Source organism: Neopsephotus bourkii, unplaced genomic scaffold (assembly GCF_033783945.1).
Source record: "Neopsephotus bourkii isolate Nb327-2 ecotype Australia unplaced genomic scaffold, CSIRO-AGI_Nbou_v1 NB_716, whole genome shotgun sequence".
In the NCBI taxonomy this organism is placed as follows: Eukaryota; Metazoa; Chordata; class Aves; order Psittaciformes; family Psittacidae; genus Neopsephotus; species Neopsephotus bourkii.
Window position 1 is genome coordinate 735,384 of NW_026901215.1, and position 21,668 is coordinate 757,051.

At 51.6% G+C, this 21,668-nt stretch overlaps 2 protein-coding genes across 5 annotated transcripts in view; both read right to left on the minus strand.

Moving 5' to 3' along the window:
* Nucleotides 1–21,668, minus strand: part of LOC133212480 (protocadherin gamma-C5-like) — a 156,224-nt gene that overhangs the window by 102,367 nt on the left and 32,189 nt on the right. Inside the window, exon 1 of one of the 4 annotated variants that reach the window (XM_061353962.1) lies at nucleotides 17,780–20,225. The exons of the other annotated variants lie outside the window; for them this stretch is intronic. Within the exon in view, the coding sequence (XP_061209946.1) occupies nucleotides 17,780–20,200 (2,421 nt within the window). The 5' untranslated portion in view covers nucleotides 20,201–20,225. Of the gene's footprint in view, nucleotides 1–17,779; nucleotides 20,226–21,668 lie in introns of those variants that run through there. 4 annotated transcript variants of the gene reach the window in all.
* On the minus strand, nucleotides 8–14,031 carry LOC133212533 (protocadherin gamma-B5-like). The gene is made up of 4 exons (XM_061354097.1): nucleotides 11,493–14,031; nucleotides 9,849–10,992; nucleotides 5,191–5,329; nucleotides 8–212 (listed from the first exon to the last, which is right to left on the minus strand). The coding sequence occupies exons 1-4, from the start codon at nucleotides 13,932–13,934 to the stop codon at nucleotides 8–10; spliced, it is 3,930 nt and encodes a 1,309-aa protein (XP_061210081.1). The 5' UTR covers nucleotides 13,935–14,031.

Consider the following 21,668-nt stretch of genomic DNA (forward strand, 5'->3'; position numbering starts at 1 on the left):
GGTTCCTTCACTGTCTCCCGTTCCTGGTCGCCCCTCCGTTTCGCTGCAGCACGGCTCCGCACAGCGGGGAAGCTGGCAGACGGTCCGGCCGCGGAGGCAGACAGTCCGCGAGCGAGAGAGTCTGGCTGCAACGGGAGGGGACGGCGGCAGCGCTCTGGCCTTCCTCTCGCTCCTCCTCGGTCAACAGCGGCGCCCGCAGCCTCCTCTCGGCACTGCAAGCACCGGGCGCTGCCTAGTGCTGCCAGCCGGGCTTTGACCACTGCAAGGTCGCATGAACGGCACACGCGCTATCGGGTCCTGTCCAGCTCTGACTTACTGTAGCGCCTGCCCTCGAGACGAGCTCTTTCGTGATCTACACTGAGATCCCGGAACAGTCTTCTTGTGGTTTTCCTACTCATACCTTATGAGAAGTGGGTTTTCTGATGCTGATGCATAGAATATTCTCTATGATGGCTAGAACATCACAGGCTTTAGCCCAACAGTCCTTAGGCATTATCCCACCCCCCTCAATTGCATCGAGTTTTGTAGGCGTTGGGCTTGAATGAAGTTTCCCTCAGCTTTTAGCAAATTAAAACAATATCATGGAGTCAGAATGCTCCCTCCCTTCATCCCGTAGTATAGCTCTGGTCACTCACTCTGGAGTTTGTCACTTTTCCCGTGCACACAAGATGCCTCTCTGGGCACACTTCCACTTAGCACTCGGGTCTCCATTCAAGAGTAACTCAGCACAAGTAGAGTTGCACAACCACTCTGTCAGGATCTGTTACAAAAACAAAACCATCAGCACGTAGCACACCCTCAGCTTAAATGCTATCACCCTGGACAAAGTACCTCGTGATTTTAGGGGAAAAAAATATAGAAAAAGAAACCGTGTTCAGAAAACCAGCCACCGATCTTCTGTCCCATTCTATGCCACTGTACAAAAGACAGATGAGGAACGGTAAAGAGGGAACTGCCAGCCAGGATGGAAGACAAAGCACAAATAACGGCACAAAGAGAATAAGGAAACCAAGATCAGAGAAAATGAACCCATCTCACTACTGCTGCCATTTTGCAGCAGCTTTTCACCAAAAGGAGTGATGGCACATGGCTGGGGGAGGAACGTTCATTAGAGAGGAGCAATCTGTCGCTTGCACAATCTGCTCTATTCGTGGAGCCACTCTCGCATTTCCTTAGTGAGTACAAAACCAAAACAGTATTAACCAACAGATTCTTGTTCAACTGTCACCAAAGTGAAAGTGTATCACCTCAGGAAAAAGCACTCATAAATGAAAAGTCTCAAGCATTGAGCAATTATCACACTTCCCTGACAGCATCATGTAGAGTTACAAACCCATAAACTAGACAAGCAAGGCAAGGAAGCATTAGAAGAGAAAATGCTGTCAGAGAAACTCACCTGAGGTCACTGAATTTCATCCCTATCTCAAGCTGCAAGTACAGCCCTTAGGTCTTCCTCTGAACTATACATTAGGGGGTGGTCCTTTTAAAAATAATCACCAGCTCTAAGCAATTGTTTTCTATTCCATGGCCTGTTCATCTCCCCAAAACATTAAGCACTAGGAGTGAAGTCTTTATTATGGGCCTCTTTCTCCAAGTCATCCTTTTTAGAAAATACAACCGATTCTCTTATATTCTGGCTTAATTTTCATCAGGGATAATATTCTGTCTTAGGTGAATTAAGTCAGTAACTGCAGCAAAACAACACCCAGTTTCAAAAGCAAAATCGCTTTCCAGATATAGGGAAAAGGAACCACAAACTTCAGGGAAACCAAGGTCTGAAAGAAAGAGTAGCTACAGCTGTGAAGAAACTCTGTATCACAACATTCCAGGGAGTTACAGGTAGACAACAGAGATTTCATGGAGAAATTATAAGATGCTCTACCCATGCATCAGTCTTCTAAATACACATTCACTGTGCAAATGCTCTGTTCTCAGAGGACTCCCATTGCATTTCAGGACAGAGAAACCAGGATCACATAAAACATAGCACAAGCCTTGGCACCAGGCAGGAAATCAAACCATTGCTCAGCCCAAAGCACATCGACCCACCTATTCTCCTAATTCCAAGCCAGCCTCTCACCCTCCTTGCTCTGTAGTCACAGCCCTTAGTTGCACCACAGACAATAGCCAGAATTCTGGCCACATGTTTGCCACAGGTGAAAGAATATGTAATTCTGTGACATCTTAGGGAAACAGAGGTATATCAAAGATTTGTTTTGGTAGCTGAACACCTTCAGGGTATGGATGGAATCTGTTGACCCAGACCAACAATTATAAAAGATATTTTAATGTTTCAAGGGTCATCAAGATCACTGACTCAGCTTTACCCCTGGACAACAAATAAGTCACATATAGGAAACATGCAAAGTGAAAGCATCATAGCTTAACATTTCATATTATTTCATCACTAGCAGTACACAAGAGGGGATCTTTGGTAAAAAGTCCACAGGACATTCACACAGGAGCTTATACCACAGATCCTGGCCATAGCTCCTCGAGGTAATTTCTTTGTATAATGACAAAGGGGAATCATCAAACCATGAGTGTGAACCTCAAATAATAACTAGGACAAACTGAACTTCTGCAGCTTCCATTTAGCTGTTTCAACTTGTAGTCCAGCAAACACTTCCACCAGCCCTGTCTCCTCACAGGCAGAACTCTTCACCCTGCCCAAATCTCACAAAACATGAAAGCTACTAACAACAGATAGACACCATTGAATGAAATGCTGTGGACACAAATTCTCAGAGCCCAGAGGTCACAACACAGCTGCATGTGAAGTGATTTTTCTGCTCATCCCATATAATTTGATGAAACATCAAGGGTTCTAATGGCCATAAGTAATACAGGGATCAGTTCAAGTCCTGGTCATGTTCAAACACATTCATACTCACTTTCAGAAGGCCAGCAATAAACCCTGGGAATTGAGAAAACATGTACCTTTTCTCCACCAGTACCTCCACATCCACAACAACCCTGAAACTCTCCTCCGATGTGTCACAGCTGACAGTGTTCTCAATGATCATAGAATCATAGAATCACAGAGTCATAGAATGGTTTGGGTTGGGAGGGATCTTTAAAGCTCATCCAGCTCCAACCCCCTGCACAGGCAGCAACACCTTTCACTAAATCATGCTCCTCAAAGGCCCATCCAACCTGGCCTTGAGCACTGTCAGGGATGGGGCAGCCACAGCTTCTCTGGGCACCCTGTGCCAGCGCCTCAGCACCCTCACAGGGAAGAACTTCTGCCTAATATCTAATATAAATGTATCCTTTTTCAGTTTAAAGCCATTCTCCCTTGTCCTATCACAATATGTGCTTGTAGAAAGAACCTCTTTCTTGTAGGGCTTTCTTCTAAGCCCCCTTAAGGTACTCAAAGGCTGCTATCTCTTCAGAGCCTTCTCTTCTCCAGTCTGAGCAAGCTCGCCTCCCTCAGCCTGTGTCCATTGGAGAGGTACTTCAGTACCTCCAGATCACCTTTATGGCCTCCTCTGGAGTTGCTCCAACAGGTCCACCGCCTTCTTACATTGTGGCCCCCGAGCTGAATACGCTATTTCAAATGGGGTCTCGCAAGAATGAAGTAGAGGGGGAGAATCACCTCCCTCAACCTGCTGGTCACATTTCTTTTGGTGCAACCCAGAACACTGTTGCGTTTCTGGGCTGTAAGCATACATTCCAGGTCACATAGGGCTTCTCATCAATCAATACCCCCAAGTCCTTCTCCTCAGAGCTGTTCTCAATCCAACCAGCCTGCATTTGTGCTTGGGATTGCCCCAAGCCGGTGCAGGACCTGGTACTTGGCCTTGTTGAACTCCATTAAATTTGCATGGGTTCACACCTCAAGCCTATCCAGGTCCCTCTGAATGGCATTCCTTCCCTCCAAATGTGTTGCCTGCACTACACAGCTTGGTCTCGTCCACAGACTTGCTGAGGGTGCTTGATCTTACTGTCCATGTCACCAACAAAGATGTTAAACATCAGAAGTCCCAATATGAACCTCTGAGGAACAGCACTCATCACTTGGACATTGAGCCTTGATCACAACTCTTTGAGTACAGTCACCTAGCTCCTTATGCACCAAGTACTCTGACCATCAGGTCCACGCTGCTCCAATTTGAAGGCAAGAATGTTGTCTAGGAAAGTGTCTAATGCTTTGCACAAACCCAGGTAGATATTTTCCCTTATCTACCAATGCTGTAACTTCATTGTAGAAGATCACCATCTTTGTCAGTCAGAGTTTGCCATAAGAGAGACCATGTTGGCTGTCACAGATCACTTCCTAATTTTCCATGTGCCTTAGCATAGTTTCAGGGGCTTCATGATCTTGCAAGGTTGAGACTGACAAGGTAAGACCGACTGGCCTGTACTTCCCCAGGATTTCCTTTTATCTCTTTTTTAAAATGGGGGTTATGTTTCCCATTTCCCACTCACTGGAAACTTTACTGGACTGCCACAACTTCTCAAATATGATGCATAATGTCCTGGGTATTTTATCTGCTAATTTCCTCAGGATTTATGGATGCATGTCCTCAGGTCCCATGTTCTTGTGCACCTTCAGGTTCCTTAGATGGTCTCAAATTTGATCTTTACATACAGCAGATGGTTCTTTATTCTCCTTGCCTTCTCCAAGTTAGGTGATGTGGCTGGAGCAGTTGCCAATGAAGACAAGGCAAAAAAATGAGAGTACCTTGGCCCTCTCCATGTCCTGGGTACTAGGTCTCCCTTTTCCTTCTGGAGACAGCCCACATATTCCCTAGTCTTCCTTTTATCACTGATGTACCTAGAGAAGCTTTTGTTGTTGCCTTTGACAACCCTATATACACTTAATTCTATCAGGGCTTTCCTAACCCGATTCCCAGCTGTCCAGATAATTTATCTGTATTTCTCCCAGGCTACCTGCCCTTGTTTCCACCCTCTGCAGACTTCCTTTTTGTGCTGGAGTTTTTCCAGGAGGTCCTTGTTAATCCATGCAGTCCACCTGTTGTTTTTGCCTGATTTCTTCTTTGTTGGGATGCATTTCATCTGAGCTTGGAGGAGGCAGTCCATGAATATTAACCAGCTTCTTGGGCCCCTCTTCTGTCCAGAACTTTATCCTGTGGTACTTTACCACATCCCTGAAGAGACCAATGTCTGCTCTCTTGTCTGCTCTCCTGAAGTCCAGGGTAGCCAGCTTGCTGTACAGACTCCTACCACGTAAGTATCTCAAACTGCAGCATTTCATGGTCACTGCAACCATGGCTGTCCTCATGCTTCACATTCTCCACTAGCCCCTCATTGTTGGTGAGGACAAGGTCCAGCATAACCCCTCTCCTCGATGGCTCCTCTGTCACTGGGAGGAGAAAATTATCATCGATATATTCCAGGAATCTCCTAGATTGCTTATGCCCTGCTGTGTTGTCTCTACACCAGATACTGGTTTGGTTGCAGTCCCCAGTGAGGAACAGGGCTTGTGAACGTAAGGCTGTTCCTGTCTATAGAGGGCCTCATCTGCTTGGTCTTCCTGGTATCGCAGCCTGTAGCAGACACATTACAATACCACCTGTCCATGCCCTCCCTTTAATCCTGACCCATAAGCTCTCAGTCAGGTTCTTATCAAACCACATGTGGAGCTCCAGGAGTTCCAGATGGTCATTGATCTAGAGGGCAACATCCCCTCCTCATCTCCCTAGCCTGTCTTCATGAATTAATCTTCACCATTTGCAGATAGACTCCATCAAAAGAAAAGATGCAAAGAGAACTGCTCACCAAGCATTAACCCCCTTTTCTTAACCACATTATGTAGAGTTGGTGAATATCATACCACATCGTAAGGATCCACCTTCACCAATATTGACTCATAATATTTGAGAACACACGAGTTTCACAGATAAATTCTTCAGCTGAAGCTGAATGTGTGATGAAAAAAGAGATACGACCACTAACTGCCTACTCTGAGTAGAAAAGGAACAAATGCAAATATTAATGCTGCCATTTCTGCAGCTCCTTTCTCCAAAAGTTAGGAAGATCCACTTTGGAGGAACAATCTGTAACTTCTCCACCTATGGAGCCACATGCAAGTTTCACAAAACAGCATGAAGGAACAGCTTTGCATCCAGGTCTCAAACAAGACCAAGTACATTGGTTTGGAAAAAACGTGATCGGAAAGAAAAATCTCCATCACACAGAATCACCATGTCATTAATTTACCATGCTCAACATTACTAACTCACATGTGAGATGTAGGCCAAAGCTCTCAGGTGAACCTGAACCTGCAATCACCAAAGAACCATGCAGCACTACAGCCAAATGCCTGTTCACAAAAGAAGGGAGTGACCCCATTCTTTCATTCTTCGACAAGGACAGAGACCAGCACTCCAAATCTGTACCATCCTGGAACATGCAGGGGAAGAAGACAACAGTTCAGCAAGGTTCCAGGACAGTAAAAACATGCAGACTTATGGAGCTGTGGCAAGTCAGGCTCCACAAGCAGCTCTCCCACACTGGTGCAGCTACTCAGGCACTGCTACCCAATGGGATCCCCACCAAGAAGTTCCTTCAAAGCCACTTTCATGGGGTGGAACTTTCCCCCAGCCCAGCAAATATAAGACATCTTTTAATGTTTTATGTGTCATCATGCAAAATGAGACAAGCTTTAGACCTGGACAACAAACAGTGGGAAACTTAAGAGCACTGAACAAATCAAAGCTTAACATTTTAGATAATGTCAACTATATAAGTCAACTATAGTATGTACACAAGAGTGGGATCTAGTTGGTTAAAAGCCCACAGGAACTCATCCCACCTTTCCACAAGGCAATTTCTTTAGATCATAACCACCCCCCTCCCCCCAAGCAAACAAAACCCAAACTGTGGCCCTCATATGAAAACCAGGACAAAATGAACTTTTACACCATCATTACATATTTTAGAAATTTCAAATGATACCACAGCAAATGTTTTCACCAGCCCTGCCTCTGAACAGATGGAATTTCTCATCCTGCCCAAATACTATGCAACAGGAAAGCTACATTTGTAGAAAGACACCAATGAAAAAGAATGGGCATATGCAAATTCTGAGAACAAGGATTGCAACACAAACACATATAAAGAGATTTATCTGCTCATAACACTACTTGAAAGCAATGTACAATGTTCTCAATTGCATAAGTGATATGCATCTCTGATAAAGACCTAGTTGCCAAAATATCACCTCAAACCCATCATAATTCTACTTCAGAACATGGGCAACTTAGAAGTTCATGACTCAAAGATCAATGGAATCTGTATGTCTATTCTCGGTCACTGATCATGCAATAGGAAAGAAAAATGCAAGCAAAGTGATATAAAAAAATAATACATCAACAGAATCATTATTCCATAGGCCATCAACAACTCCTGGGAATGAACACAACACAGGAGATATCTCCATAAGTACCTCTGCACACATAGCACCAATGAGACTCTCCTCAGGCCCTTCACAGCTGCATTGTTATCATTAATCTTAATCAATTGCAGACAGATGCAATTAAAAGAAGTTGCACAGAGAACTTCTTACTATGGATAATATTTGACTTTCCACAACATGCATGTGATAAGCAAGAGCATTTATTCAAGTATCATTTTGAGAAAACAAACATATGAAGTCTTCTTCTTTATTGCTTTAAACATGAAAGCAACCTATGGAACAGGGAGGTAAAAGTAACAGGCTTGATCTTCCACACATTATCAGAGAGAACAGCCTACTTTCAGTTCATCACAAGAAGCAAGACAAATCAGCAAGGCACAAAGTTAACACACAAACGAAGGACTGGATATGAAGAAGGCTGAGGTTCTTAATGACCTCTTTGCCTCAGTCTTCACTGGCAAGTGCTCTAACCACACCATCCAAGTCTTGGAAGACAGTTGCAAGGACTGTGAGAATGAAGACCTTAGGCCCACTATAGGAGAGGATCTGGTTCAAGAGCATCTTAAGAACCTGAACACGTGCAAGTCCATGGGACTTGATGAAGTCCATCAAGTCCATCACTAGGTCCTGAAGGAGCTGGTAAATAAGCCACTGGTGACAGCCAGCATGGCTTCACTAAGGGGAAATCCTGCCTGACCAATTTGGTGGCCTTCTATGGTGGGGCTACAGAACTGATGGACAGGGGTAGAGCAGTTGACATCTACCTGGACTTGTGCAAAGTGTTTGACACTGTCCTGCATGACATCCTTGTCTCTAAATTGGAGAGACACCAATTTGATGGATGAACCACTTACTGGATAAAGAACTGGCTGGATGGCCACACATAAAGGGCTGTGGCGTATGGCTCACTGTCCAGCTGGAGATCAGTAACAAGTGGTGTCCCTCAGGGATCAGTGTTGGGACTGGTCTTGTTCAATGTCTTTGTCAGGGACATGGACAGTGGGATTGAGTGCACCCTCAGCATGTTTGCCGATGACACCAAGCTGTGTGGTTTGGTTGATAAGCTGAAGGGAAGGGATGCCATCCAGAGGGACCTTGACATGCTTGTGACATGGGCTAATGCCAACCTTATGGAGTTTATGGACCCTTATGGGTCAGAGCAACCCCAGGCACAGCTACAGGTTGGACAGAGAAGAGATAAAGAGCAGCCCTGAGGCAAAGGACTTGGGAGTGTTGGTCAATGAGAAGCTTAACATGGGCCGGCATTGTGCACTCTCAGCCTAGAAGGCCAACCATATCCTGGGCTGCATCAAAAGGAGCAGGTCAAAGGAGGTGATCCTGCCCCTCTGCTCTCGTGAGACCCCACTTGGAGTATTGTTGCAGTTCTGGTGTCCTCAACACAAAAAGGACACGGAACTGTTGGAACAAGTCCAGAGGAGGCCACGAGAATGATCAGGGAACTGGAGTACTTCCTGTATGAAGACAGGCTGAGAAAGCTGGGGCTGTTCAGCCTGGAAAAGAGAAGGCTGCGTGGAGACTTCATAATAGCCTTCCAGTATTTGAAGGGGGCCTGTAAAGATGCTGGGGAGGGACTGTTCATTAGAGACTGCAGTGATAAGACACGGGGTAATGGGTTAAAACTCAAACAGGGGAAGTTTAGATTGGATATAAGGAAGAAGTTCTTTACTGTAAGGGTGGTGAGGCACTGGAATGGGCTGCCCTGGGAAGCTATGAATGCTCCATCCCTAACAGTGTTCAAGGCCAGGTTGGACAGAGCCTTGGGTGACATGGTTTAGTGTGAGGTTCCCTGCCCATGGCAGGGGGGTTGGAACTAGATGATCTTAAGGTCCTTTCCAACCCTAACTATTCTATGATTCTATGATCACAGCATACTCTTCTTGATAATAGCTTTTAGGCTAGAAATATAATTCAGATAGTAGGCAGTGATTTCACTGGCAGCCACTGCAAAAGCTCCCATTATCACACCTGCCATAAATACATAATTCAGCTGCCAATTAAAACTCACCACAACCTAAAAACACACAGGAGAAACCTTCCACGGATGCCCATACAGATGGACTAAAATGTCTTCTAGCAGGCATTATTTGGGAAGATGAAACTCACACTGTATAATACTTAGAGTTGGGCACTGGTCACAGAAATTAAGAAACCATGTCTCGTGTCTTCAAGACCCCTCCTGCACAAGTACCATGACCCTGCTTTTCAACCCTACACCACTCAGTGGTGCTCTTTGCATATTTTTACATATCTACACTAAGAAAAATAAATGTTGTCTGCTCATGAGACTTCAGAGAAGAAATGTCAAGGTTTAAAAGAAAAAGCAGACCCGATTGCAGGAAGAAACTGTGTCACTTAACATAGTGAAGATGTCCTAAAACACGAAGCCCCCCTCCAAGGAAACTCCCGCTGGCAGCAGGCTCGCGCCTTCTGCCTCTCCACTTACTAACATCCCATGTTCTCCTCCTGGGAGCAAGAGGCACCAGCACGCAGCAACAAGACACAGAGGAGCAGCAGAACGAAGAAAGTGGCGTGGAGAAAGGCTCCTGAGAGGAACTCACCGGGGGAATGGTGGGGTCCGCGCACCGGGAGGCTTCAGGGTCATACCCGAGTAGCGGCTCGGGATCGTTAGGAGGCAGACGGGTCGGGAGGGTGTCGCAGCAGCTGCCAGAGGACAAGCGGAGATGGCTCTTGCGCGAGTCGGCGGTGAGAGAAACCTCGTGCGAGTACGAGTGCAGGAAGGCTCGGACGCCGTCGATGCCCACAAACTGCGAGGCCGGGACACCGCGCAAGAAGGCGCTGCCAGACGCCGCCAGCAGCTGCAGCAGGAAGGCGAGGAAGAGGCAGGACAGGGCCGACACGGCCAGCACCAGCCAGCGCGTGAGGCTGGCGGCCGGCTCGCCCGGCGCCGCCGCGGCGCTGCCCAGCTCCGAGAGCAGCTCGGCCACGCTCTCGGCCAGCACCACCGTCAGCGTGGCCGTGGCCGACAGCGCCGGCCGCCCGTGGTCCTTCACCACCACCACCAGGCTCTGGCGAGACGCGTCGCGGGCCAGCGGGAAGCGCGCCGTGCGCACCTCGCCGCTGTGCAGCCCCACGCGGAACCGCCCCGGCTCCGTCGCCTTGGCCAGCTCGTACGACAGCCACGCGTTCTGCCCCGCGTCCGCGTCCACCGCCACCACCTTGGCCACCAACGCCCCAAGCTCCGCCGAACGCGGCACCAGCTCCACGCCCGACCAGCCCGAGACCGCCGCAGAAGGCGCCGCTGCCGGCGGGTACAGCACCTGCGGCGCGTTGTCGTTCTCGTCCACGATCTCCAGCAGCACCGACACGTTGCTGCTCAGCGCCGGCGCGCCGCCGTCCTCCGCCCACACCCACAGCCGCACCTCGCGCACCTCCTCGTAGTCGAACGAGCGCAGCGCGTACAGCGCGCCCGTCTCCGCCTGCACCGACACGTACGACGAGAGCGGCGCGCCCCGCACCCGCCCCTCCGACAGCCGATACCGCACGCGCGCGTTCTGCCCCCAGTCCGCGTCGGACTTTTCCCCTGCACTCCGCAGACTGATCTGGATCACCCTGCATTGCTCCCGCTTCTGCCACCGACATAGGGGAATTTTTCATTGCAGGCTGATACTACTGCCTAGGACTTGCGGCTCTGATCTAGACTAACTCTAGAGCGTGATGCACACACTGTCGTGGAGTCATTACAGCAAAAAAGAAAATAAAAATAGGTCAGAACGCAACCTCTTCACGTTGAAAATACATCTCTTTGGGAAAAGAGGATATAAATAAAATGGGTTCTGAAACACAAAAAGTGTTGGATTTGTTTGGAGTTACTTGGACAAAATTAACGTTTTCAAGAGCCAATTAACAGCAAGAACCTTCCCACGAGGACTACACATGTGATGGGTGGTCACTAGCGGAAAAGTTAATTTTCAGTGAATGGTCCCAAAAAAAAAAAAGCCACGGCACAGGATTATTTCTTTCATTCCTGAAAACAGAGAACGGCACGAGCACGCATGCAACCACAAATAACCGCACAGAGCCTCTTAGGGAAGACCCGAGATAAGGATGTAAGCGCGGGCTTACAAACCTGAGGGACGTCGAGATCCACTGGCGGTTTTCCCACGACGGCGCTGCTGGTCAGGCTTCGCTCTCCTAGGGACTCCCCACAGAGAAGCTCCTCCGCTGGCAGGCTGGGAAGCGGCGGCGGTGGCCAAGCGATCTCGGCGACGGCGCGCCCGGGCGCCACGCACAGGTTGTAGGAGTAGGGCAAGGTGCCCTCGCAGAAGTCGGCCGGGAAGGCGGCGCCGGTCCCGGAGAGGCGCTGCGCACCCAGGCAGCGCAGCACGGCGGGCGGCCCGGCACGGCGGCTCCTTGCCAGCACGGCCAGCGCCACGCTCAGCAGGAAGAGTGCGGACAGAAGAGCCAGCGCCAGCACGAGGGAGAACTGCAGCTCCGTCGCCGAATCGGCGTCCGCCGTCCTCTCCCTCAGCTCCGGGAGCGCCTCCTGCAAGCTCTCGGCCAGTACCACGTGCAGCGTGGCCGTGGCCGACAGCGCCGGCTGCCCGTGGTCCTTCACCACGGCCACGAGCCGCTGCTTCGCCGCGTCCCTGTCAGACACGGCCCGCGCAGTGCGCACCTCGCCGCTGTGCAGCCCCACACGGAACAGCGCCGGCTCGGGAGCCTGCACCAGCTCGTACGACAGCCAGGCGTTGCGCCCCGCATCCGCGTCCACTGCCACCACCTTGGCCACCAGGTACCCGGCCTCGGCTGACCGCGGAACCATCTCGAAAGGGGCTGCAGCAGGGACTGCAGTCTGGCTTGTCCCCGAACCCACCACCGCCGGCCACAGCACCCGCGGAGCGTTGTCGTTGCGGTCCAACACGAAGACGCGCACCGTCGCCGTCGAACTCCGAGCAGGTTCACCGCCGTCCTGAGCCCGCACCACCACCGCGAACTCGCGGCACTGCTCGTAGTCGAAGGAGCGCTGCGCGTACACCGCGCCGCTCTGAGCCTCCACCGACACGTACGGCGCCGTGCCCGCACTGCCGCCCTCCATCGAGTACCTCACGCGCCCGTTGCTCCCCGCGTCGGCGTCCCGCGCCCTCACGTGCAGCACCAGTGCCCCCGGCGCGTTGTTCTCCTCCACGTAGGCGCTATAGGCGGCCTCCTCGAACACCGGCGCGTTGTCGTTCACGTCCGACACGTCCAGCACCAGCGCCGTGCTGCTCGAGAGAGCCGGGCTGCCCCGGTCCCTCGCCACCACCGTCACCCGGTGCTCGGACGCCTGCTCCCTGTCCAGCGCGCTCTCCGTCACCACCTTGTACGAGCCGCTCGACAACGCTACGAGCGACAGCGGCGCTTCGCCCGACAGCTCGCACCACACCTGACCGTTCTCCCCAGAGTCCGGGTCTTTCACGTTCAGCAGGGCCACCACTGTGCCCACCGGCGCGTCCTCAGGCACAGGGTTCGACACCGACAGCACTGTGATTTCGGGCGTGTTGTCGTTCACGTCCAGCACCTCCACCTCCACCTCGCAGTGAGCCAAGAGACCGGCCCCGTCCTTTGCTTCAACTGCCAGGCTGAACGAGCCCGTGTCCTCGAAGTCCAGCGCCTCCTGCAGCGTGATCCTCCCGCTCTTCGCATCCACCATGAACTTCTGAAGCACCTTAGGCGGCATTTTCCCAAAGCCGTACGTGATGCGGGCGTTGCTGCCGGCGTCGGCATCAGAGGCGGATACGTTCAGCACAGTCGAGCCCGGCAGTGCATCCTCCCGCAGGCTCACTCGATACCGCTCCTGAGCGAACATGGGGGCGTTGTCGTTTGCATCCGTGACGTTGATGCAGAGCTGGGCGGTGCCGCTCTGGGGCGGGTCCCCGCCGTCCACCGCCGTTAGCACCAGCCGCAAGCTCTGTTCTCTCTCCCGGTCAAGCGCCTGGCGCAGCACCAGCTCCGCGAACTTGCGTCTGTCCTTGCTCTCCTTCACCTCCACTGCGAAGTACTCGTTGTCCTCCAGCTCGTATCTCTGCAGCGAGTTACTGCCCACGTCGTCGTCCTCAGCAACTCCCAAGTAAAACCGAGCGCCGGGAGGTGCGGATTCAATTATTTCTAACTGAATGTTTTCCTTGAGAAACCGTGGAGCGTTATCGTTCACGTCCTGGATTGCCACTTCGACATGGAAAACATTAAGTGGGTTCTGCACCAGCGCCTCGAAGCTGACAGAGCAGGACGCCGACTTGCCGCACATCTTCTCCCGGTCCAGCCTCTCGCTCACGTACAGGTTCCCGTTCTCCCCACTCACGGTAAAGTATTGCTTTTCTGCGCTCAGCCGCAGCTTGCGTGCCGGCAACTCTTCCGGGCTCAGACCCAGGTCCCTCGCCAGCGGTCCCACCAGGGAGCCTCTGTTCAGCTCCTCGGGGATGGAGTAGTGGAGCCGGTCCGGCGCCGCCTGGCAGCACCAGCACAGCAGAAAAGACGGCAGCAGCATTCGACCGGCTGCTGGCTGCCGGCTCTGTCTCTGCCTGCTCGCCATACTCGGCAGCCCTAGGCGCGCTCCTCCCTCCTGCCGCTGCCTTCTTTCTCTTCCAGCCCCTCTGCGAAGTGAGCGCAGGGGCTGCCGGAGGGCACGGAGCTCGATGCCGGCTCGGACACCGCCTCTCGCCTCTCCTGCCCGTGCCGCTGCCTCTGTGGCCGGCGCTGAACGAGAGAGCAGCCTGCGGGTGCAGAACGTTGCGGCGGGTCCGGCTGCAGCTTTGGCTCCAGCGCCGCTTCGCGTTGGCCAACAGCGACACCCGGAGGCGCCTCCATGCCACCGAAGTCGAATCGGAGGCTGCGCCCCTGATAGCAGCAACGGCAGCCACCCACCTAAAGAATAATTTCTGTAGCTACGGAGACTTTAAGATTATATTACACTGCTTCAGGGTGAATTTAATTTTACTTTGAATTGCTCACTTTTGATTCTGATTTGAAATAACGGTTATTACTGATGGAGAAATATGAGTCTAAATGGTAGTGGACCTGAACTCAGGCCATCTAACAGTCCACTTGTCAAACGTCTCTCCAACAGAGAAGCCAACATGTTATGGAAGACCGTTTAGGGGACACCCTGCATGCCTCGTCCCTGTGGCTCTTACTTCTGGAACTGCACCTTTGCTCTGGCAATTAGAACAGATACTTGAGCAGAAATCATGAGGTCTAGATGCAGTGCATGATCATGCATGAACAGAACAGGACGTCTAGCATTTCTGAGGCCAAATTTTTTTTCACACACACTGTTCCACAGAGATTAAACTTCTGATTAGGTTATGTTTACATCGGGTACCATGACCATAACAGAACACGCTGAACAGCTGGCGCAGCATGAGCAAGAGGCACTAACCTACAACACATTGCTAAACAAAGCTATGCTGATAATTACAAGTAAACCTGTACAATGAGGAAATCAAGAAGAGGAAAACAAAACCATACCTCACACAAGCAGGCAAGGAAGCATTAGAAAAGAAAGCCACCAGTTCTTGGGAATTGCTTCTACTGTGTGGCAGCATTCTCAAAAAAAAAAAAAAAACAACAAAAAAACCCACACCAAACAAAAACAACAAAAAAAAACCCCAGCAACAACCAAACTGTATTTTAAACGGTTGCCTTATATCCCACACAGCTGTAGAAGATGAGAAATGGCAAGGAAGAGGGATCTGCCATCTGCCACCCAGCATGGAAGACAAACTGAGTAATAACTGCACAAAGAGAACAAGGAAATCAAGCCCAGAGAAAATGAACCCATACCACTACTCGCCATTTTTGTAGCCACCCTTCACCTAAAGGCACGACGGCATGAGGCTGAGGGGATTAACATTTATTAGGGCAGATAAATCTGCCACTTCACCGTTCATGGACCACATGAACGTTTTCTTATTGAGTCCAACACTAAAACAGCATTAACCAACCAATTCTTGTTCATCTGTCACCAAAGTGAATGTTCATTATTGAGCAAACAGTTTCATGACACCATCACATAACATTACAAACCCATAAATCACAGAAACAAGGCAAGGAAGTGTTAGAAAAGAATGTGCTGTCACTGAAACTTACCTGTAAGTCTTCTTGCTACTTACTGCAGGCACTGAAATTCATCCCTGGGAGCACCTGGAAGCTGTTCCTATCTCAAGCTGTAACTGTGGACCCACAGTCTTCCTCTGCACTACATAATATCGGGTTCAGTTTAATAGTCACCAGCTCTCAGCAACTCTTTTCTGTTCTGTGGCCTGCTCATCTCCCGGAAATATGAAGCAGTAAGAGTAAGCCCTTCTCATGGACCTCCTTTTCCACCTCAGTATTCAACAATACAACAAATTCTCTTCTACCTTCTGCTTCATTCTCCTCATGGTTACAATACTGTCTTAGATGGCTGTAGTAAATATGTGCTGCAAATCAACATTCACATTACCAAACGTAAAAGCACTGTCCAAAATGGTGAAAAAGAACCATGACCTCTGAGGAAAAATGTCCTGAAAGGAAGTGTAACTACAGTTGTGAACGAACTCTACACTGTAATGTTACAGGGAGATATAAGTTGGATAAAGAAGGTTTCTCACAAGATTTATGTCATTTTACCTTTGCTTCATCCTTCTATGTACTATGGTGCAAATGCTCTACTAGTATTGCATTTCAGAACAGGGAGACCAGGATCACCAAAATATGGCACAGGCCTTCACACCAGGCAGAAAAATCAAAGCACTGCCCAAGCAAAGCCATGCTAACCCACCTATTTTCCTGGTTCAAAGCCAGCCTTTCACCCTCCTTGCTTTGTATTCCAAGCCCTTAGTTGCACTACAACAGACCATGTCCAATATTCTACCCATATGTCAGCCATAGGTGGAGGAGCGTGTCATTCTGTGACATCTCAGGGAAACAGGTATATCAAAGTGTTCATCTTGGCAGCTGAACACCTTCAGGCTATGCATGGCAACTGTTCCTGCAGGCCAGCAAGTATAAAAGACCTTTTAACAGGGACAGTCAGGCTCAGCTTTAGACCTGGATAACAAAAACGCAGGAATGGGGAACCTGCAGAAGTGAAGGCATCATAGCCAACATTCCAGCTGCAGCAGGGACACTAAAGAAGGACCTAGTTGGCAAAAAAAAAGGAGCTCACGCCACAGAGAGTAGCCACATTCCCTCAAGGCAATTCTATGGACAATAAAAATACCTAAATACATGAACCACAACTGCGCGCCTCAAATAACAACCAGGACAAACTGACCTTTTACACCATCTTTACATGTTATACACATTTTAAATTATACCACAGCAAAACTTTGCACCTGATCAGGATTTCTCACCCTGCCCAAACTTACACAACAGAAAAGCTACATTTTCATTCAGACACCATTGAAAGAAAAGTTGCACATGCAGCTTCTCCTTCAAGAGGAGATTCTCAACATGCAGAGAGATTTTTTTCACCACGCTATTGTAAAGTGTATATCTATGCTCTGTCACTGATCATGGAACAGGAAAGCAAACTGATGAACCCACAGCTTGGACAGTTGGAGCCAAACCAAGGCAATATCCAAAACATATGAGATCTTCAGAATAATTTTCAATACACCGGCAATAAACCCTGGGAATCGACACAACACATAACATGTCTCCACCAATACCTTCACACAGACACCACCGAGATCTCAAACCCATCACAGCTTGCATTATTGTCATTGATATTAATCACCTGCAGACAAACTCGACCAAAACAGTTGCACAGAAATGCCGCTAAGGCATAAAATTCATACAAGTGCAAACGCACATGGAGAACCTATCAGGGCAACCCATACAGATGCAATGACACCTTCTAGGAAAATTCCTTTGGAAGGCAGAACTCACAGAGAAGGACATTACTCCTCGGCACAGGTCCTTCAAAATTTGAATGCATTGCTCGAACAACTTTAAATTTCTATAGTAAAATGGAGACACATTTCTACTCATGCCCCTACAGAGAAGAAAAGTCAAGGTGTAAAAGAAAATGATGCACAAGGCTACTGTAGAGACCGGGTCGCTGAACAGCATGGAACAAAGCGAAGATGTGGTAAAACATGACACCTTCCTCCAAGGAAAATCCATCTGGCCTCGCCACCTGCTCCTCCTGCCTAGCCATTCGCTGCAAACCTGAGCCTACACCCCACGATCCCCTCCTCGGCGCAAGAGGCACCAGAATTCAGAGTGGGGCTCAGATAATCTTTGCCTTCCTCGTCACCACAGTTGCCCCCGCTACAGAGGGAACACTGAAAAAGAATCCGCCGGCGAAAGAGCAGACAAGCAGCAGAGGGGAGGAAGCAGCGTGGAAAAAGACTCATGGAAAGAACTCACCGTGGGAGCAGAGGGGTCCACGCGGCTGGTGGTGGTAGGGTCCGCCCCGAGCAGCGGCGCGGGCTCGTCGGGAGGCGGACGGGCCGGGAGGGTGTCGCAGCAGCTGCCAGAGGACAAGCGGAGGTGGCTCTTGCGCGAGTCGGCGGTGAGAGACACCTCGTGCGAGTACGAGTGCAGAAAGGCTCGGACGCCGTCGATGCCCACAAACTGCGAGGCCGGGACACCGCGCAAGGCGGCACTGCCCGACGCCGCCAACAGCTGCGAATGGCGCCAGCGCCGCAGGCGCAGCGCCAACAGCAGCAGCAGGAAGGCGAGGAAGAGGCAGGACACGGCCGCCACGGCCAGCACCAGCCAGCGTGTGAGGCTGGTGGCCGGCTCACCCGGCGCCGCCGCCACGCTGCCCAGCTCCGAGAGCAGCTCGGCCACGCTCTCGGCCAGCACCACCGTCAGCGTGGCCGTGGCCGACAGTGCCGGCCGCCCGTGGTCCTTCACCACCACCACCAGGCTCTGGCGAGCCGCGTCGCGGGCCAGCGGGAAGCGCGCCGTGCGCACCTCGCCGCTGTGCAGCCCCACGCGGAACAGCCCCGGCTCCGTCGCCTTGGCCAGCTCGTACGACAGCCACGCGTTCTGCCCCGCGTCCGCGTCCACCGCCACCACCTTGGCCACCAGCGCTCCGGGCTCCGCCGACCGCGGTGCCAGCTCCACGCCCGACCAGCCCGACACCGCCGCAGAAGGCGCCGCTGCAGGCGGGTACAGCACCTGCGGCGCGTTGTCGTTCTCGTCCACGATCTCCAGCAGCACTGACACGTTGCTGCTCAGCGCCGGCGCGCCGCCGTCCTCCGCCCACACCCACAGCCGCACCTCGCGCACCTCCTCGTAGTCGAACGAGCGCAGCGCGTACAGCGCGCCCGTCTCTGCCTGCACCGACACGTACGATGAGAGCGGCGCGCCCTTCACCCACCCCTCCGACAGCCGGTACCGCACGCGCGCGTTCTGCCCCCAGTCCGCGTCCAACGCCCGCACCGTCAGCACCAGCGCGCCCGCCGCGTTGTTCTCTGCCAGTCGGGCGCTGTAGCCCGCCTCCGAGAACACGGGGGCGTTGTCATTCACGTCCAGCACCCGCAGCACTAGCACCGCGCTGCTCTGCATTGCCGGCGACCCACCGTCCATCGCCTGCACTGTCAGGCTGTACTCGGACACCTTCTCGCGGTCCAGCTCCCCCACCGTCACCACGCGGTAGTAATCCTCAAAGGTCTTCTCCAGCCGGAAAGGCAGACTCTCACTGATGCTGCACCGCACTTGCCCGTTCGCCCCCGAGTCCCTGTCCTGTACGTGCAGCAGTGCCACCACCGTTCCTGATGTCGCGTCCTCAGAGATCTCATTCAGAGCCGATCGCACCGAAATCTCGGGGGCATTGTCGTTGACGTCTGTCACCATGATCGCGATTTTCGCTGTATCTGATAGCTCTCCTCCGTCGTGTGCCTGCACCTCCAGTTCGTGTGTGGCGATTTCCTCAAAGTCCAAATCGTCCTTTAGAGATATTTCTCCAGTCTCAGAGTCCAGATGGAAAAGTTCCGACGCTCGGTCTGAAATTTTATGGAAAATGTATTTCACGTGTCCGTTCTGACCCTCGTCAGCGTCGGAGGCCGTGAGGGTAACGAGGACGGAGCCCACGGGCACATCCTCGGGCACACGCACCGTGTACTCCCCCTGGCTGAACACGGGCGCGTTGTCGTTGGCGTCCAGCACCACCACGCGAATCCGCACCGTGCCCGTCCGCGCAGGCTCTCCGCCGTCGCTCGCCTTCAGCACCAGCTCGTGAAACCCCGCCTCCTCCCGGTCCAGCGCCTTCGCCAGCACGAGCTCGGGACGCTGATCCCCGCTGGGGCCCGTCTGCACGGCCAGCGAGAAGTGTTCGTCGCCGCTCAGCTCGTAGCGCTGCAGGGAATTCGGGCCTGCGTCAGGGTCGTGAGCTTCGGCCAAGGTAAACCGTGATCCAGGAGCTGTCATCTCGCTCATTCTCAGTTCCTTTTCTGCTTGTCGGAAGCTGGGCGCGTTGTCGTTAATGTCCGTGATCTCCACTTCGATTTTGTAAACCTTCATTTCCTCCTCCACGATAACCTCACAGCGCAGCACGCATTTCTCCACCAGTCGGCACAGCTGCTCTCTGTCTATCCTCTCCGCTGTCATCAAATGGCCTGTTTTCCCGTGCAAGGCGAAATACTGCGTCCTGCCTTCAGAGACGACTCGGACGCCGCGGTCGCGGAGAACTGGTAGCTCCAGCCCCAGGTCATTTTCCACGTCGCCCACGAACGAGCCCTTGGGCAGCTCCTCCGGAACCGAGTATCGCAGCTGCCCCCACGCTGCGTCCCACGCCGCCACCAGGACGACCCACAGCAGCACTCTCTCACACCGGCTGCAGCGTCTCTCCGCCGTGCCCATTTCATCCGCGTCCCCGCCGACCCCGCACCGCCGCAAACACTTCCCTCCTTTGCCGACCGCTCTGCTGGTTTGTGCTCCGTCTCCCGGTCTGTGTCGCTGCTTTCGGCCGCTGCTGCCGCCGACCCCTCTGCCTCGATGTAGCAGGGTTCCCCACCGCGGGGACGCTCGGAGACCGCTCGGCTGCCGAGACAGTCAGCGAGCGAGCCGGGCCGCAGCGGGCGGGGTTGCTGGCAACGCTTCCAGTCTTCCTCTCTCCTCTTCGGTCAACAGCGGCGCCTGCAGCCTCCTCTCTGCACTGCAGTCATCGGGCGCTGCTGAGCGCTGCCCGTCCGCACCTACTCGGGTCCAGCTCGCGGAGACAGTACAGGCGACACGGAGTTGCCATCGGGTCCCGGTGATTTCCTTACTCGTTTGCTCTCGAGACGAGGTCTGCCGTGACTCTCTCTGCGATCCCGGCCAGGCAGAAACAATATTCTTTCTGTGGCTCTACTAGTTTTTCCACACGGAATATTTTATGTGCCCATCACTCTGCAGGCACAATCTCCCTCCCACCAATTGCATAGCTTTTTGTAGTCATTGTGGTTGAATGTCTCTTCCCTCAGCCTTTCAGGAGATCAAACCTGTATCAGACTGGAATGACATGCCACAATTTCCCAAATCCCGAGTAGTAGCACAAGGCAGCAATCAAGATCCCTCCTCAATGACAGCTGTCCTCCAGACTGGCCCTTTGGACTTTGTTACTTTTCCCCTGCACTCCAGAAGCTGCTCTGGATCACCTTACATTTGTAAAATTTCTCCCATTACCACTCGGGAATAATTCATTATAGCCTGACACTAAAGTTTGTGCTTCCACTTCAGGCTCCTCTGGGAGTCAGACAATGAAACATCGTTTTCCCAATGCTGTTATGTAGAGCTGGCAGATGTCATTCTACACACTAATGAATGGCCTTCACCTTTATTAACTCATAGCATTTCACACAACACAACCTTTGTAAACTTTTCAGCTGTACCTGAAAATGTGATGAACCAAGAAATTCCATCACTAACTAACTGCTCCCAGTAGAAAACAATAAACTGGCTGATGGTGTACACAATCCCACTAAGAAGATAATAGTCCAAGGGTCTCAATATGGACTCCTGTAGGAGAGCACGTCACTGGTTTCCTCTTGAATATTGAGCCGTTGACTGTAAACTCTGAGAACTTGGTCATCCAGCCAGTTTGCCAACCACCTAATTGTCCACCTGTCATCTCTGTGTCTTTAAATGGCCACCATGATGAAAGGAAATGCGTGGAGTACACCCTGCAGGCCTTCTCACATTGGCCTCTAGTCTATTCATGGCAACCTTTGCTGGGCTGGGTTGCCATTTTACACTCTGATGACTGCAGCAGAGATGGCTTTGCTTTCTTTTGCTACAGACAAATGTGTATTTATTAAGCCAAACTTACTGAGAAACAGGAACTCAAACT

Excerpts from the sequence above, each read along its gene's own strand:
- LOC133212533 (XM_061354097.1), bottom strand. The coding sequence starts at position 13,934 with ATGGCGAGCAGGCAGAGACAGAGCCGGCAGCCAGCAGCCGGTCGAATG. Across the intron at positions 10,993-11,492 it reads TGGATCTCGACGTCCCTCAG|AAGCGGGAGCAATGCAGGGT; the intron begins GTTTGTAAGCCC and ends TGTCGGTGGCAG. Across the intron at positions 213-5,190 it reads CAGTTTGAGATACTTACGTG|TGCCGAGAGGAGGCTGCGGG; the intron begins GTAGGAGTCTGT and ends CGGTGCTTGCAG.